Genomic DNA, 16,005 nt, shown 5'->3' with positions numbered 1-16,005 from the left:
GACATGAAGGTTGGCCATAACTAGTTAGTAACCACTGGTCATTTCAAGGTCATTCATTTGAAGGTCAAGGTCACTGTGACCTTGAATGTAAAAATGTTAAAGTTGTTATAACTTTGGTATGCTTGGACCTAGAGTCTTGAAACTTGACATGAAGGTTGGCCAGAACTAGTAAGTAACCACTGGACATTTCAAGGTCATTCATTTGAAGGTCAAGGTCACTGTGACCTTGAATGTAAAAATGTTAAAGTTCTTATTTCATGTTATAACTTTGGTATGCTTGTACCTAGAGTCTTCAAACTTGAAATAAAGATTGGCCAGTACTAGAAGATGACCACTGGTCATTTCAATGTCATTCATTTGAAGGTCAAGGTCACTGTGACCTTAAATGTTAAAATGTTAAAATTGTTATAACTTTGGTATGCTTGGACATAGAGTCTTCAAACTTGACATGAAGGTTTGCAAGCACACTTAGATGACCACTGGTCATTTCAAGGTCATTCATTCTAAGGTCAAGGTCACTGTGACCTTGAATGTAAAAATGTTAAAGTTCTTATAACTTTGGTAGGTAAAAATGTTAAAGTTCTTATTCCATGTTATAACTTTGGTATGCTTGTACCTAGAGTCTTCAAACTTGACATAAAGGATTGGCCAGTACTAGAAGATCACCACTGCTCATTTCAATGTCATTCATTTGAAGGTCAAGGTCACTGTGACCTTCAATGTTAAAATGTTAAAATTGTTATAACTTTGGTATGCTTGGACCTAGAATCTCAAACTTGACGTAAAGGTTTGCAAGCACACTTAGATGACCACTGGTCATTTCAAGGTCATTCATTTCAATGTCATTCATCTAAGTTTATTTTCTTACATTTGATAATGAAATTGATGGAAACTTCAAACAATATGTTACTAATTTGCTAATAAAAAAATTGAGATCAAACTTTCCTAATTGTCAATTCAAGTTCATATTTGTGACCTTAAATGTTATTGTTGTTCATGTATATGCATGCATTCAAAACATAACACAAGGTTTGCTCATGCCTTGAAAAGTACATTTCATTTTGACCTTTGAACAATATTTCAGTAATTTAAGTATTGCATTGACAAAAACACGAAAGGTACTTTCCTGTCATTTAAATAAAAAATCCGGCTTCAATGCGGTCATCTCCGACCGCGGAACTCTTGTCCTTGCGTTTTAATGGTATTATCCCTGATATTCACAGGAGTTATCTCTGATTGTTACTGATCTTATCCATAATAATTATCATTGCTATCACTCCTCATTGCAAGAAATAGCACTTTTTGTTGCAGGTGTTATCCCAGGATATTGCATTATTATTATTGCCTTGTTCCTGCTCTGTACAGGTGTTAACCGTGATTTTAATATATGTGATTACTGAATATTGCAGATGTTACCCTTGATAATTGCAGGTATTTTTCCTGATAATTGCAGGTGTTATCCTTGATTATCGCAGTTGCTATTCCTGATTATTGCAGGTGTTATCCTCGATTATTGTAGGTATTATTGCAGGTGTTATCCCTGATTATTGCAGGTGCTATTCCTGATTATTGCAGGTGTTATCCTTGATTATTGCAGATGTTATCCTTGATTATTGCAGGTGTTATCCTTAACTATTGCAGGTGTTATCCCTGGTATTGCAGATGTTATCCCTGATAATTGCAGGTAATATTCCTGATTATTTTAGGTGTTATCCCTGATTATTGCAGGTTAATCCCTGATTATTGCAGGTGTTATCTTTTCTTATTGCAGGTGTTATCCTTGATTATTGCAGGTGTTATCCTTGATTATAACAGGTGTTATCCTTGGTTGTAACAGGTGTTATCCCTGATTATTGCAGGTATTATCCCTGATTATTGCAGGTATTATTCCTGATTATTGCAGGTGCTATCGCTGATCTTGTCGGATGTGATAGAGGACAAGCTGGAGATCATTAGCAGTGGTCCCACCACTCCTCTCCTCAGCTCTGCCAGACAATGCCTGCAGATACTGGAAAGATTGAATGTCAAGGTCATTAACCCTTTCACCCTCAGAATCAAAGTAAAATTTGCATATGCAACCAGCATAAAACCAGAACAGCCTGTGAGTAACTTGCCGTCTGTTCAGGCATGCTGTTTGCAGCTCATCAGTACCTGTTGATTGTAAACGAAGCCTTAAAAACTTAATCTAGTAAGAAAGGAGAAAAAACAGTCGAAGTGTGTATCCGAGTGGTACAGGGTTGAGTTACTTAGTCTATATGCTATTACTTCAGTCAAATCTATCTATTACAACCATTGTATGAACTTGAGCTTGATACTGTCTTTATTTTTAGCTCAGAACTATTTTTTTAACTCTTTGTATTTCAATTTAAAGTTAATACAGTGAATACATTTCCTTTTGAACTTTTAAATGAAATGCTAAGCTATGAAACAGTTAATTAATAAGTTAAATAAAATTGTCCAAGAATTATTGGTTATCAAAAAATTTTAACATGCAGCATAATAGTACCTAAATGATTGATATGCTCCTAGAATTATTGTTAATAAACTGAATTTAATTTACAGCATAATTATGCCCCCCTTCGAAGAAGAGGGGGTATATTGTTTTGCACATGTCAGTCGGTCCGTTGGTCGGTCGGTCCCTCCACCAGATGGTTTCCGGATGATAACTCAAGAATGCTTAGGCCTTGGATCATGACACTTCATAGGTACATTGATCATGACTGGCAGATGACCCCTTTTGATTTTCAGGTCACTAGATCAAAGGTCAATGTCACAGTGACTCGAAATAGTAAAATGGTTTCTGGATGATAACTCAAGAATGCTTTCACCTAGGATCATGAAACTTCATAGGTACATTTATCATGACTGGCAGATGACCCCTATTAATTTTCAGGTCACTAGGTCAAAAGTCAAGGTCACGGTGACTCAAAACAGTAAAATGGTTTCCTGATGATAACTCAAGAATTATTAGGCCTAGGATCATGAAACTTCATAGGTACATTGATTATGACTGGCAGATGACCCCTATTGATTTTCAGGTCACTAGGTCAAAGGTCAAGGTCACAGTGACTCAAAACAGTAAAATGGTTTCCGGATGATAACTCAAGAATGCTTACGCCTAGGATCATGAAACTTCATAGGAACATTGATCATGACTGGCAGATGACCCCTTTTGATTCTCAGGTCACTAGATCAAAGGTCAAGGTCACGGTGATTCAAAACAGTAAAATGGTTTCCTGATGATAACTCAAGAATTATTAGGCCTAGGATCATGAAACTTCATAGGTTCATTGATCATGACTGGCAGATGATCCCTATTGATTTTCAGGTCACTAGGTCGAAGGTCAAGGTCACAGTGACAAAAAACTTATTCACACAATGGCTGCCACTACAACTGACAGCACATATGGGGGGCATGCATGTTTTACAAACAGCCCTTGTTGTAATACATATTGAAAATTTCCTACTATTCCTGTTAATTAATTATATAATAGATAGATTTGACACAGTTATCCAAACAGAATTAATATTGCCAAGTCAATCTCTACAGGACAAAGTACCTCGGTCAGTAGTTGAACTACTCATGCGCAGTGCATCGGACAAGAAATCCCAGCAGGAGGGGCAGCAGCAACACAATCTGAGTTACGAGTCACAGTGGAAACACGTGCAAAATGTGATCATAGGCAGCAACACCATAGCAACTGAAGCAGCCAGAAACCAGGCTAGTCGTCATGGATACGTACCTGTTGTTCTGACGAACACATTGCAGGTAGTTGTTTAGAGCAGTTTGTTTATAGCTATTATAGCTACAAAGCATATTTTTAAAACTTTTTTTTCTTATCTTTTGATATACACAAGTTTTCAAAAATGCATAAGTGGTTTAGAAAGATCTTGGCTTTCAACAAGTTCAGATGATTTACAAACAACAAATTGTTTGAATTACCTATATCTATTTAGATGATTTAAAATTATTGGTTATGGCACTTCTCATTTGATAGACCAATGAATTACAAATCAAAGGTGCAAGAATTCAAATCATGGCCTTTAAAAATTACTTGTTTTGTAACTTGTCATGACATTATTTTTACGGCTATTTCTCCCCTACCTAGTATTCGAGCAGTGCAGCTGTCAGTCTCTTAGTATGTGTATTTAGTACAAGTAAATCTAACTCAAGACAAGTGTGAGTTCGTAAACTGACCTCCATAATGTTACTGAAATACTGCATAAATTGTTAAAAATCCAAATTGAACAAAACCTTAAAAGCATTGGGCTCTTTTGTGTGTGAGATAAATCAAATGTAAGTCTCAAAATTATGGAAATAATGTTAGGTCGTTTGAACTTCTTAAAACCATATCTTAGCAATTAAAACAAAGCATCACATACTTTATCATGAGCTTAACCTTTCAATCAATTTAATTTAATGGAACAATTGCATAGTGGATATGGTGTCCACCTAGCAATTGGTCATGGTTTCGACCCACATTTTGGCAGCATTGTTTAGATCTCCCTCAAAGACACCAAGTGCTGGTTCGACACAGAAAACAGACTTGACTTAACCTTAATAAATAGGTATAAACTAAACTTACCTTTCATTCAGGGGGAGGCAAGCAGGGTAGCCGGCATGTTTGTCATGCTTGCCAAGTACATCATGCTGTCTTACGGGAACATGGCTCCAGACAAGGGCAAAGGTCAGCTGGTGGAAGCTGAACTCGAGCTCATCAAGGACGGACTTAAGAAATCTGATCTACAGAGGGTGATCGCTGCAGTGTCACAGGCGCAGAACAGTCACAGCGGCTTGTGCGTGATCTGTGGTGGGGAAACTACGGTCATGGTCAAGGGGTCGGGAAAAGGTGGTCGGAACCAGGAAATGGCGCTGACTTTCTCACTGGGCTTAAAGAACATGATTGAAGGCACTGCCTCGCACCCGACCCATAAACAGTTCTCAAGTTTCCACGTGGAGTTCCTAAGTGCTGGAACTGACGGTCAGGATGGGCCAACAGATGCTGCAGGGGCTGTTGTGAACAAAAGATTGGTTCAATTTGCCAATGGTCATGGTTTAGACGCCAGTGCATTTCTCAAGAATAATGATTCCTACACATTCTTTAAGTCACTTAAAGATGATTCTCTTCTTGAGACTGGACTAACGGGAACTAATGTTATGGATATTCAGTTGTTGATTATTAAATTTCTAAGCAAATAGATGATAATTATTAAGCCGGACTACAAAAGAATATTTTTCTTATGTAATGTTGTACAACTGTAGATATTGTGACCACATATAAATATGGTGTTTCAACAATATGACATCATGGACTCTACAGCAAACATGAAATGGCTGAAATTTTGAAGCATTCACCATGCACATGAACACAATCCTGTTGACGATCAAAAATAAGAATACTATACACTTAGTTCTGTTTAATGTGTTATTTATTAGCACTCTTGAGCACAACGTGCTCATGGTGAGCAATAGTGTTCACCCTATGTCTGTTATCAACGTTTAGCTCCTGCAATCCTAGGGGCAATATTTTCCCATCTAATCTTGGTCTTGAACTTGAAACTTGGTCAAGATGTTTATCTTGACAATATTTTTACTGAGTTAGAATCTGTGTCATGTGCATTCAAAAACTTGGTAGTCCGATTTAATCTTAGAATAACCACTCTAGAAGCCACAATAGTGACTAAATCTCAATGAAACTTAGTCAGAATGTTTATCTAGACAATTTTTTTTTAGGAGCTCAAATCTGGGTAATGTGTGTCAAAAAAACTAGGTCACCAGATCAAATCTTGTTGTAAAGGGCAAATGTCTGACTAATATTGATAAAACTTTGTCAGAACGCATATCTGGAAAATAATTAGGCCAAGGTTTTATGTTTGTTATGTGTGTCACCACTTAATAATGTTAGAAAAACACTCTAAGCACTCCTGAAGTCACATTTGTGGTTCAATATTGATTGACTTTTGTCAGATTTTTTCTTGACAATATCTAGGCCAAGTTTGAATAATGGTCAAAAGACTAGGTTACCAGGTTAAATGAGAAACCCTTATTGCCATTCTAGAAGCCACGTTTTATACTCATTATTGATTTAACATGGTCAAAGTGTTTGACTTGAAAATATCATGGCCATGTTTCTATCCAGATCGTTGCATCAAAAGCTATTTTTTTACCTGGAATTCGGGTGAGATCTGATGGACAATTATGGCCTCTTCTTACTCAATTGTGTTATTGTGTTAAATCGGTTTTTTATACACAGTTCCGTTAATTATGTTTCTATTTAGTTCAAAGTTTCGCTGATGTCAATGTTTAAAATACTGTTAACAAAGCTGGATTTTTTATTTACCTCCTCTGAGCACATAGTTCCCATGGGGGGCTTTAAGGGTACAGGGTTGTCTTGCAGTCCTCTACTGAATTTGTTCAAAGCATAACTGGGGTAAACTGTAACTGTGGTAGTACATTCAACGAAGCAGTTCAATCTCAGCTGGGGCCAGAGTTTTTATTGACATCAAAACTGCAATATTTGTTATCTTTCCTCAGTCAGCTTTCTCACTCCTCTGTAGCACATTGGTGGTTCATAGAACCACGGAGCGTATATTGACTCATCTAGAGTCCGTGATAGAACTTGGAGGAATTGTGGGATCTGTTGGTAACAGTTAAAATAGTCTGACAGCAACATGTTTAGCTCATATGAGCACAACGTGCTCATGGTGAGCTTTTGTGATCGCTTTTTGTCCGTCATGCGTCCTCCGTCGTCAACATTTTGTCTTTTGAACACTCAAGAGGCCACATTTATTGTCTGATCTTCATGAAATTTGGTCAGAACATTTGTCTCATTGATACCTCGACTGAGTTCGAAACTGGGTCATGCTGGGTCAAAAACTAGGTCACAAGGTCAAAAAAAAGAAAAACCTTGTGAACACTGTAGAAGTCACATTTGATGCCCAATCTTCATGTAACTTTGTCAAAATGTTTGTCTAAATGATATGTTGGTTGAGTTCAAAAATGGTTCCGTTCCGTTGAAAAACATGGCTGCCAGGGGGCGGGGCAGTATTCCTTATATGGCTATAGAGAAACCTCGTGAACACTCTAGAAGTCACAATTATTGCTCATGAAACTTGGTCAAAACATTGGTTTCATTGATATCTCGAACGAGTTGGAAAATGGTCCAGATCGGTGAAAAAACATGGCCGCCAGGGGGCGGGGCAGTTTTCCTTATATGGCTATAGTAAAACCTTGTTAACAATCTAGAGGCCACATTTATTGTCCAATCTTCATGAAATTTGGTGGGAAGATTTGTCTCAATTATATCTTGGATGATTTCGAAAATGGTAACGTTTGCTTGAAAAACATGGCTGCCAAGGGGCGGGTCATTTTTCCTTATATGGCTATATATGGCTATAATAAAACATTGTGAACACTCTAGAGACCTCATTTATTGTCCAATCTTCATGAAATTTGGTCAGAAGATTGGTCTCAATGATATCTTGAATGAGTTCGAAAATGGTTACGTTTGCTTGAAAAACATGGCTGCCAAGGGGCGGGGAATTTTTTCTTATATGGCTATATATGGCTATAGTAAAATCTTGTTAACTCTCTAGAGGCCACAGTTATTGTCTGGTCTTCATGAAACTTAGTCAGAAGATTCACCCTAATAATGTCTTGGACGAGTTAAAAAATGATGCTGGTTGGTTGAAAAACATGGCTGCCAGGGGGCGGGGCATATTTCCTTTTATGGCTATAGTAAAACCTTGTTAACACTCTAGAGGCCACATTTATTGTCCGATCATCATAAAACTTGGTCAGATGATTTGTCCCAATGATATCCTGGATGAGTTTGAAAATAGTTCCGGTTGGTGGAAAAACATGGCCGCCAAGAGTGTGTGGCATTTTTCCTTATATATCTATTATAGTTAAACCTTGTTAACACTCTAGAAGCCATATTTATTGTACGATCATCATGAAACTTTGTCAGAAGATTTGTCCCAATGATATTTCGGACAAGTTCGAAGTGGTTCCAGTTGCTTGAAAAACATGGCCACCAGTGGGCGGGTCATTTTTCCTTATATGGACTTATGAATCTTCATGAAACTTTGTCAGTATATTGTTTAAATGATATCTTGGATGTGTATGAAAATGGTTCTGGTCTGTTGAAAAACGTGGCTGCCAGGGTACCCTGTTCACTAGTCATGAAAGTTGGTAAGAACACTTTGTTCTAATGACATCTTGGGCTGCACAGAACAGGTCAGTTCCTTTGAATCTCAGGTGAGCGACTTTGGGCCTTTCAGGCCCTTTTGTTTTCTTTGAAACAAATTCCATTTTATTTGTATGTACATGCTTATTGCTTTAAATACATTGTTAGTTTTGAGATAAACTTTTTTCTGGCCTTATGTTTTCACTGTTATCAGCATGCTTTACAATAACAATTGAACATGGGGTATACCGTTGGGCAAAATTCCACTTTAGTTTAAGTTAAATCTTTTCTCATCATGTGAAAAAGCCCCCTTATGCATGTTATTTGGAACAGCACAAAATGAATTAATATAAGACTTAGTGAAAATGCAGAAACCTTTTATTATGACCTTGTCCTTTCAACTAGAGCATACAAGTGGTTAATAGGGATTTTTTTTATTTGCATGATAAATTAAACAGATTCAGTACAGACAAGTTGTATATAGCCCCACTTTTACTTTTACAATCTAAGTGTACCTTAACCTTTGAGCTAAGGACGCATTTCTTAGACACGTTGCTGGCAGTATCCACAGGGTAAACTTAGTAATTAGGTATTTTTATAGTGCACAATGATTGATGAAAAAATCCAGAAAAAATCAGATAGATGCATCCATACATAAATACTGAACCCCACTTGTTTCCAAGCAAACCAGATTAATATAAAATGATTATCAGAAATTTGAATAGAAATTAATTTATAAGGATTAGAAATTTCAATTTTTTCTGTAAAATTTATGGTCAAATAACGATGAAGTTCAATGAGCTTTTTGTTAAATGCATGTTATCACAAAATAAACACAATAAATTTTAGTCACATAAACAGAATATTGATAGCTAAATATCAAGTTTCAGAAAATATCATAATTTTTTTTCTATTTCAATGATTTAAATGCAACATTATGTGCGACACCCTTAACAAAATGAAGGTTATATACGTCATGAAACTTTATGGGATAATATATAATACTAAGGAGAATTGTAATATATAAAATTATGAACCATACACATTAACATTTATTGCCTTGTTCATCCATCTTTATGTCAGTCTGTCAAAACACACAATAAGACTTATATTGCACTTTGGTTTATGTTCTTTTAGTTCTTGGTACATCCACAAACAAAATTCATTTGCTGGGGCTTGGAGGGTGGGGGATAACAATTAAGTTAATTCACCTGTTTTCAACAATGTGGTGTTTACTTAATAAATGGTAGCATGCTTCAGTATCTTTGTCAATATTTGATGCAGTATACTATTTCTTCTTTAAGAGTAACTGCATATATCTATGACATATTAATGCACTAAAGAAAACATGTTTGTAAAAGATGTTTTATTTTTATTCTTATAAAGTCATATAAGTCCTGATCCGAACTGATGTGAAATTCCACCGTTTTTTTTTTAATTTTGATTTGGGAACCCGACCGATAAAAAAGAAAATTACAGGTTTGAGCCCTAATCTATATACACAAATATTGACGGAATAATACAGATTTTATCTTTATTAGTGTTTTGTTGCCCCCTTTTGTCTGATGATGTCCTCCGTGTGAAAATACGTGCACTGAAATCTGAGGAAATATTTTGCAAAACAATAGAAGCTTTGAAATACTTTTCAAAAGACATATTTGAATGTAAGTAATTATACTGTTTCTGATGAATTTCAATAAATATATTGATGAATGAATTTTTTTTAAGTCAGAAACTTAAATGCAACTTTAATTTTTTTAAATTGTTTTTCACGAATTAAAAAAGGTAAGGAGGGTTTTCATTGTAATTGATTTCTGATAGTACCATGTTGAGCCCATTGTAAGAGTTGTTCTTTTTGGCAAGTGGTATTGACTTCTTACACTAATATTTAGATCAGATTACAAAAAATATCTCTTTCATATTCACCCTTTTTTAAAAGATTTATGAAAATATACATGAGATGCATTTCAGGATATATTGACGATAAACGGTACAAACAATTACAAAAGCGCTACACATTATAAATCACTGACAAACACAATAGCCGATTCATTGATAATGTCCGCTAAAGCTTGACTAAGATATTTATTTCAACAACCATGCCTCAGTTTAAACTTTCAAGATGTCAAAATCTGTGTAATCCATACCCACTATCTTGCTTATACCGTTCACTTCCTGCCTGCTAAGAGCAATCTTTTTTCTATAAACAATCTAACGTAAGTGCACATGCAGAAAAATATTTTAACAAATACAAATTATTTTGTAAATACTGATGAAAAAGACTCAGAAAAAATTATGTGTTCAGTATGGTAAATATAAATTTAATATAAATTTAAATGTGACATACATTTATCTTTGATTGAAGGGATACAAGTCACACCTGCTGCACATTACAAATATTGAAATGCACAATTTACTGATGAATGACAAAGTTACTGAACAGACAAGCTGATGAAAGTATGACAATTTTTGACGTTTCACTTCTAATTAGTGTGACCTATAACTATTTGCAAATGACGCAGGTCTTGCACTCATCATGCCATTATAAATTTGGGAATTTTTTAAAAGTTATTGTAAATGGCGTTATGAAGGACAAAGTAACAGTCAGAAGCATCTTGTGTGTTCCTTTATTTGAATGTTTACCTCTTAGTTTTACCACTAGAAACGAGTCTTACATAACACACTGTTCAACCATATGGTGGAATCCTATTCAAGAAAGCAAATGAGTGATACAATTACAGTAAAAATCAGCTGTATTATTAAAAAAATCGATATAAAATTAACCTTTCACGTTTGATCTTTGAAACAAAGACATAAGTCTTACACCAAACTTGGTGCTTCCACTTATGATTTTTTGTTGCAACTTTTTATAATATTGTGTTTTGTGCTTAAGGTGGCCTTTGACCTGATTTTTTTTGCCTTTGAGCTAAAGACACGGGTCTTACACGGACCACTGTCTTTAAAAGGTGATTAATAGTAGTAAGTTCTTTTCATTTACAATCCATAATGATGCCGTAACAATGCAGACAAATTGTAACAGACGTATATTGCACCCACACACTTATTATAACAACTGTATAAAACTTAGCATAAACTGACTTCATAAAAATTTAATGCACTTTGTGTGTTTGTTTTTTTTGGAATATATATGGTATCATTCAGGAAGTGACGAGATACTTCAGACGTCTGACGATTGTTCACAAATACCCGAGTTATTAAAAGTGACACGAATTGTTCCAAAACACCTGAGTAATTAAAAGTGACAAAAATGGCATCAAATTTTGAGGCATCTATTTCGAAGGGATCCGATTTAATCTATGACTATTCGTGTGATATCTGTGACGAAAATGAGATCAACAAACAAGCGGACATGTATTGTGAGAAATGATCAAAGAGTTACTGTAACAGCTGTATGCAACACCACAATCAGCTCTATAAAAAACACATGGTACTTGGGAGAGCAGATTTGATCCGGTGGCCAGTTACCACGGCAACTGATGATCCACTAGAACTGTGCACAAGGAGCACAAGGGCAGGAAAATGGAAGTCTTCTGCGAAGATCACAATGAGTTGCTGTGCACCGTCTGTCATCTTCAGAATCACAAGTAAGTGAACTGACACTATCTAAAGAGGCTTCCCAAAACCAGCTATAAATTATTGTGCAATATAATGCACCATGCACTAAGACATCATGTTCATTTGCATCATTAAACCAGTGTTTACATGTGGATTTTGTTTGTGATGGTTTTGATTAGGAAAATCGGTTTGTTCTTTTATTATTACTGTCATTAGCTTGAGATGAGTTTGACTTCTTCTTAGCGAATACCGGATCCATCTGTTTTGTTCAACAATTTGAATAAAATGGATATGCAGTTTCGTATCCAGTAAGGATACATATAAATTGACACAGAACAAGTTTCATTCTTTACTGATATATTTCGCTTAAATATGCTTTTTTAAAGTGGATATGATTTAAGTATATGAGTTATTTAAAATGATTGTTATACATGTAATTTATATTTGAAAATTATTATTGCTCTTTAACTGCAGTACCCATAATATTGAGATGCAAAATAAAAATAGAGAATACATAAAGAGAATAGAATGTATAAAAAAAATCAAATAACACATATCAAATAACATTCAGGAGTTTAGAAGTGTAGGAAATAAATTGTCAGTGCAAAGGACGAGTGATTTGTTAACTCACATCTATTCTCCTGATAGTGGGTTATTCGGCAATAAACCATGAAAGAAACATATTAGTTCATATTTTATACGACCTTATTTGGACTATGCCTCATTCACAAAGATAATGTCTGATAACTATATATCTCTATATTCCGGACATCTTCCTACAACATGCATTCGCTCGCGAGTAAGTGATGATATCTGACAATATCAAAACAAGATGGAACCATAATCATTCATAATTATTTAGCATTTCAGATGAATCGAAAAAAAAATCAAACAAGCAATAAAAAGTCTGTCAAATTGATATTTGCTTGAATGTAACTTGAGAACAAACACTTGGACAATAGAAATAAAATAGTGCATAATGTGGTAAAACAAATCAAGTTTGTAATGATCATGATTTAGGAAAGTTTATGAACATTTGTTTCACGGTCATTTCTTCAGAACTAATTTTCGGTCCATGTTTATGGCAGAACAACACACACATGATTGTCTTCGTATATAATGAATAAGCTTCATATCAAGTTAGAATTAACATTGTTATACATCGGTACTATCTTTATTGATTATAAACATGTGTTTTGTACTTTAGCTAAGTGTGATTTAAAAAAAAGCACTAACTAACAAAAGGCTGTTTAAACACATATTAAGAATTATTAGGATCACTCTTTCAGTAAAAAACAATTCCACTGTTTATCAAATTATGTCATAAGATAAGAAATAGGGGTAAAACATTTTCAAATGGAAATATTTGAATAGACAAATTTGTTGACGATTGTGTCAAAACATATCACACATAATTAAAACCAGTCCTAGAGAAATGACCGTTCAATACACAATAAACAACTGATTTTTTATTCAGACAGTGTCGTCACGTGATACTTATAGCTGACAAAGTGCAAAGCCTACTTCAGAAAGGAGATTTTCAACAACTGTCAGCAAATCTTGACTCACTACAAGGGCATTTTGTTGAAAAGAAAACTTTTTTTGAAGGATATATGCCGTCCACCGAGAAAACCTTCAAGCAAATTATGGAAGAAATAAATGCTTCGCGCCAGAACATAAATAATTATTTCGAACAAATGGAGAAAAATACCACCCAGGAGTTACAAACAGTGAAGACATCTGTGCATGATTATGTCAAAACATGCAACGAGTTCATAGGAAACACACATACTGTACAAAAAGAATTGGTGAACGTAAATGACAAAAGTGACGCTTCTATTTTATTATTGTACACACAAGGCCTTAATCATTGCCTTAAGGCAAAGGTAGCTTTAAATAAAATACCATTTTGAAGTGAGATTCACTTATATGCCAGATCCAATCATAGCAAGAAGTCTTTCTGCTCTCTCAATGTTACAAAATATACAAAGACACACAGGAATTGCAAACTAAAAATGACACAAATCCTGAAGAAAACCAAGTATCCGATCCATCTATCCAGCCTGTTGCTGAAAGACAGTTAAGTGATATTATCCAGCAAAGTCTGGTGTCGGATTCAGAATTACTTTTGACAAGAAAAACAGATATTGCAAGGAAATCATCATATGAGAACATTCAAATATCCGATTTTGGAACCAGATTGCAAGACAGGTCTGACCCAGCACACATAACCCGTCAAAATTATGAAAATATGGAAGGTAAGTTTGCCAATCCTTATCAAGAGATCAAAAGAGTAAAAAGTTATCAACAGTATTTAGTACAAATGACTGATGACTCCTTCCCTTGCAGTATAACCAGCATTTGTGAGATAGCTCCCGGAAAACTTGTCATCGCAGACATGGATAACAAGAAAATAAAGTTGCTAGATCGGACTTACAAGGTGGTATCCCAACTTGGCTTGAATGGTTCACCAACGTCATTGTGTGGTGTTGACCCCAATCAAGTTGCGGTTGCTTAAGGAAATCATGAATGTTTTTTCTTCAAACTCACCAACATCAGTTTGGTACAAGTCAGGACATTTAAACTCAAACACCAGTGCATGAGTATTGCCTATCACCAGGGTAACCTGTATATAACATCCCAAGCAAACCTGTACCAGTACACTGTTGAAGGAAAACTTTTGAGCAAGATGTACCAGGATATATCCGGGCACTTCGAATTGTAATTATGTTGTGTCTTTGTTTCAAACTAAGTAGCTTATGACCCTCTATGTTCTATGTTATTATGACATATATTACATTCTTGTATCTATGACGGATTCATTATACCGCTAAAATCTCAACTTCTACACTTTATTTTTGTATAACACACTTATTTGTATATTATTTTGTTACTTGAACTTCAAACCTATTTCTTTTTAGGAGCTTTTTTAAAGTTTTATATTGCCGCCCCAAAAATATTCCAACATGAAAAATGTTCTCTTTATTTCTCTTTTATTTTCAGCCATATCCTGTGCAGTAAGTCCAGATGGAGACAGGATATATGTGGCCAACAGGATGAGAAATACATTAGTTACCCTGTCAAGGGATGGCACAGTGATCTCCACACTGACTGACCCGGCACTAGACTGGAGACTCTTAAGTGTCCCGCCTGGTCTCCATGTGATAGACATGGGGCAAGTCCCTGTGTGTGGAGGCTTGTCTCACACAGTCTTTATTGTTGACCGAGATGGGAGACAGAGATTAACAGATGTTATTGCCGAGAAAGATGATGTTAGGAAGCCAATTGCAGTATTTTACAGTTCACAAACAGGCTCACTTATCGTCGGAATGATGGACAGTCACAGAATGCTGGTGTTCAAGACCCAATAAATTTGGGTTGGCTTTTACATGTTATAGATGGAATTTAATATATTTAAAAACCATCTTACATATAAATACTGTTTGCCAATAGTGTCAAATGCATATTTAACATTTTAAATTTACTTTAAAAAATAATAATATAACATTAAGAAATGTTTAGTACTTTATTGCTCAAACTTTCTGCATAAGAATTCTACCACAAGGGTCAGGGCCTTATTACTTAATAGCATCATACAAAAAGTTAAAGGAACAGATGACAATTAAATAATTCTAAAGCAAAAATTATTTTGAATTTCTAATGCTTAAGTTAATATTTGTTCAAGCGAAAATGATGAATATGATTTTATGTGCTGTGCTTAGGAATGTGATTTCTGTATAAAATGTTTAACACTTCTGATTTTGCCCTTTTACACTGCTTATTTTGTCCCTTTTTACTGCTGATATTGCCCATCTATACTGCGGATTTCGTCTTTTTACACTGATGACTTTGTCCTTTTAAGCTGCTTATTTTGCCCTTTTATATTGTAGGTTTTGTCCTTTTCGCTGATGATTTTGTCTTTTTTCACTGCTTATTTTTCCCTTCTTACACTGATGATTTGCCTTTTTACACCGCCCGTTTTGTTCTTATGTATCGTATTTGACGTGAATATAAACCACGATAACTTCTTTCAAATAGTCATGTGCTATATTCATTTTGAATTATTGCTCGGGACACATATAAGGCATTTGACATTAAATTGTGTCTTTGTCTTTTGACAAGGTCATACAGCTGCTAATAAGTTAAATTGAATTATGTTTTGTAGTGCTGAGCAACTACCTAAGCAAAACAATAATATCTGTGAAATTGATGGATACACCCGGATAATTTGGTTAATATG

At 35.1% G+C, this 16,005-nt stretch overlaps 2 protein-coding genes across 3 annotated transcripts in view; both read left to right on the top strand.

The window, feature by feature from the left end:
• LOC127880825 (glycerate kinase-like) overlaps positions 1-8,381 on the top strand; it is a 31,436-nt gene extending 23,055 nt beyond the window's left edge. Inside the window, exons 6-8 of the mRNA XM_052428273.1 lie at positions 1,904-2,029; positions 3,551-3,769; positions 4,598-8,381. Coding sequence (XP_052284233.1) covers positions 1,904-2,029; positions 3,551-3,769; positions 4,598-5,200 — 948 coding nt within the window. The 3' untranslated portion in view covers positions 5,201-8,381. The remainder of the gene's footprint in view (positions 1-1,903; positions 2,030-3,550; positions 3,770-4,597) is intronic.
• Positions 8,382-11,354: 2,973 nt separating this feature from the next.
• Positions 11,355-15,793, top strand: LOC127880833 (uncharacterized). 2 transcript variants are annotated; one of them, XM_052428291.1, is made up of 3 exons: positions 11,355-11,794; positions 13,243-14,023; positions 14,769-15,793. In XM_052428291.1, the coding sequence occupies exons 2-3, from the start codon at positions 14,017-14,019 to the stop codon at positions 15,134-15,136; spliced, it is 375 nt and encodes a 124-aa protein (XP_052284251.1). In that variant the 5' UTR covers positions 11,355-11,794; positions 13,243-14,016; the 3' UTR covers positions 15,137-15,793. The 2 variants fall into 2 exon arrangements, with proteins under 2 accessions (XP_052284251.1, XP_052284250.1); XM_052428290.1 differs by lacking the exon at positions 13,243-14,023.
• The last annotated feature ends 212 nt before the right edge of the window (positions 15,794-16,005 follow it).

This window comes from Dreissena polymorpha, chromosome 5 (genome assembly GCF_020536995.1).
Source record: "Dreissena polymorpha isolate Duluth1 chromosome 5, UMN_Dpol_1.0, whole genome shotgun sequence".
Taxonomy (NCBI): domain Eukaryota; kingdom Metazoa; phylum Mollusca; class Bivalvia; order Myida; family Dreissenidae; genus Dreissena; species Dreissena polymorpha.
Note: the sequence above shows the minus strand (reverse complement) of the source record. Positions and strands in the feature narration are given on the sequence as shown.

What these genes read in the sequence shown, in the direction of transcription:
- LOC127880833 (XM_052428290.1), top strand. Translation starts at nt 11,602, where the DNA reads ATGCAACACCACAATCAGCTCTATAAAAAACACATGGTACTTGGGAGA. An exon ending in TGTCATCTTCAGAATCACAA is followed by an intron (nt 11,795 to 14,768) that starts GTAAGTGAACTG and finishes TTTTATTTTCAG; the next exon opens with CCATATCCTGTGCAGTAAGT.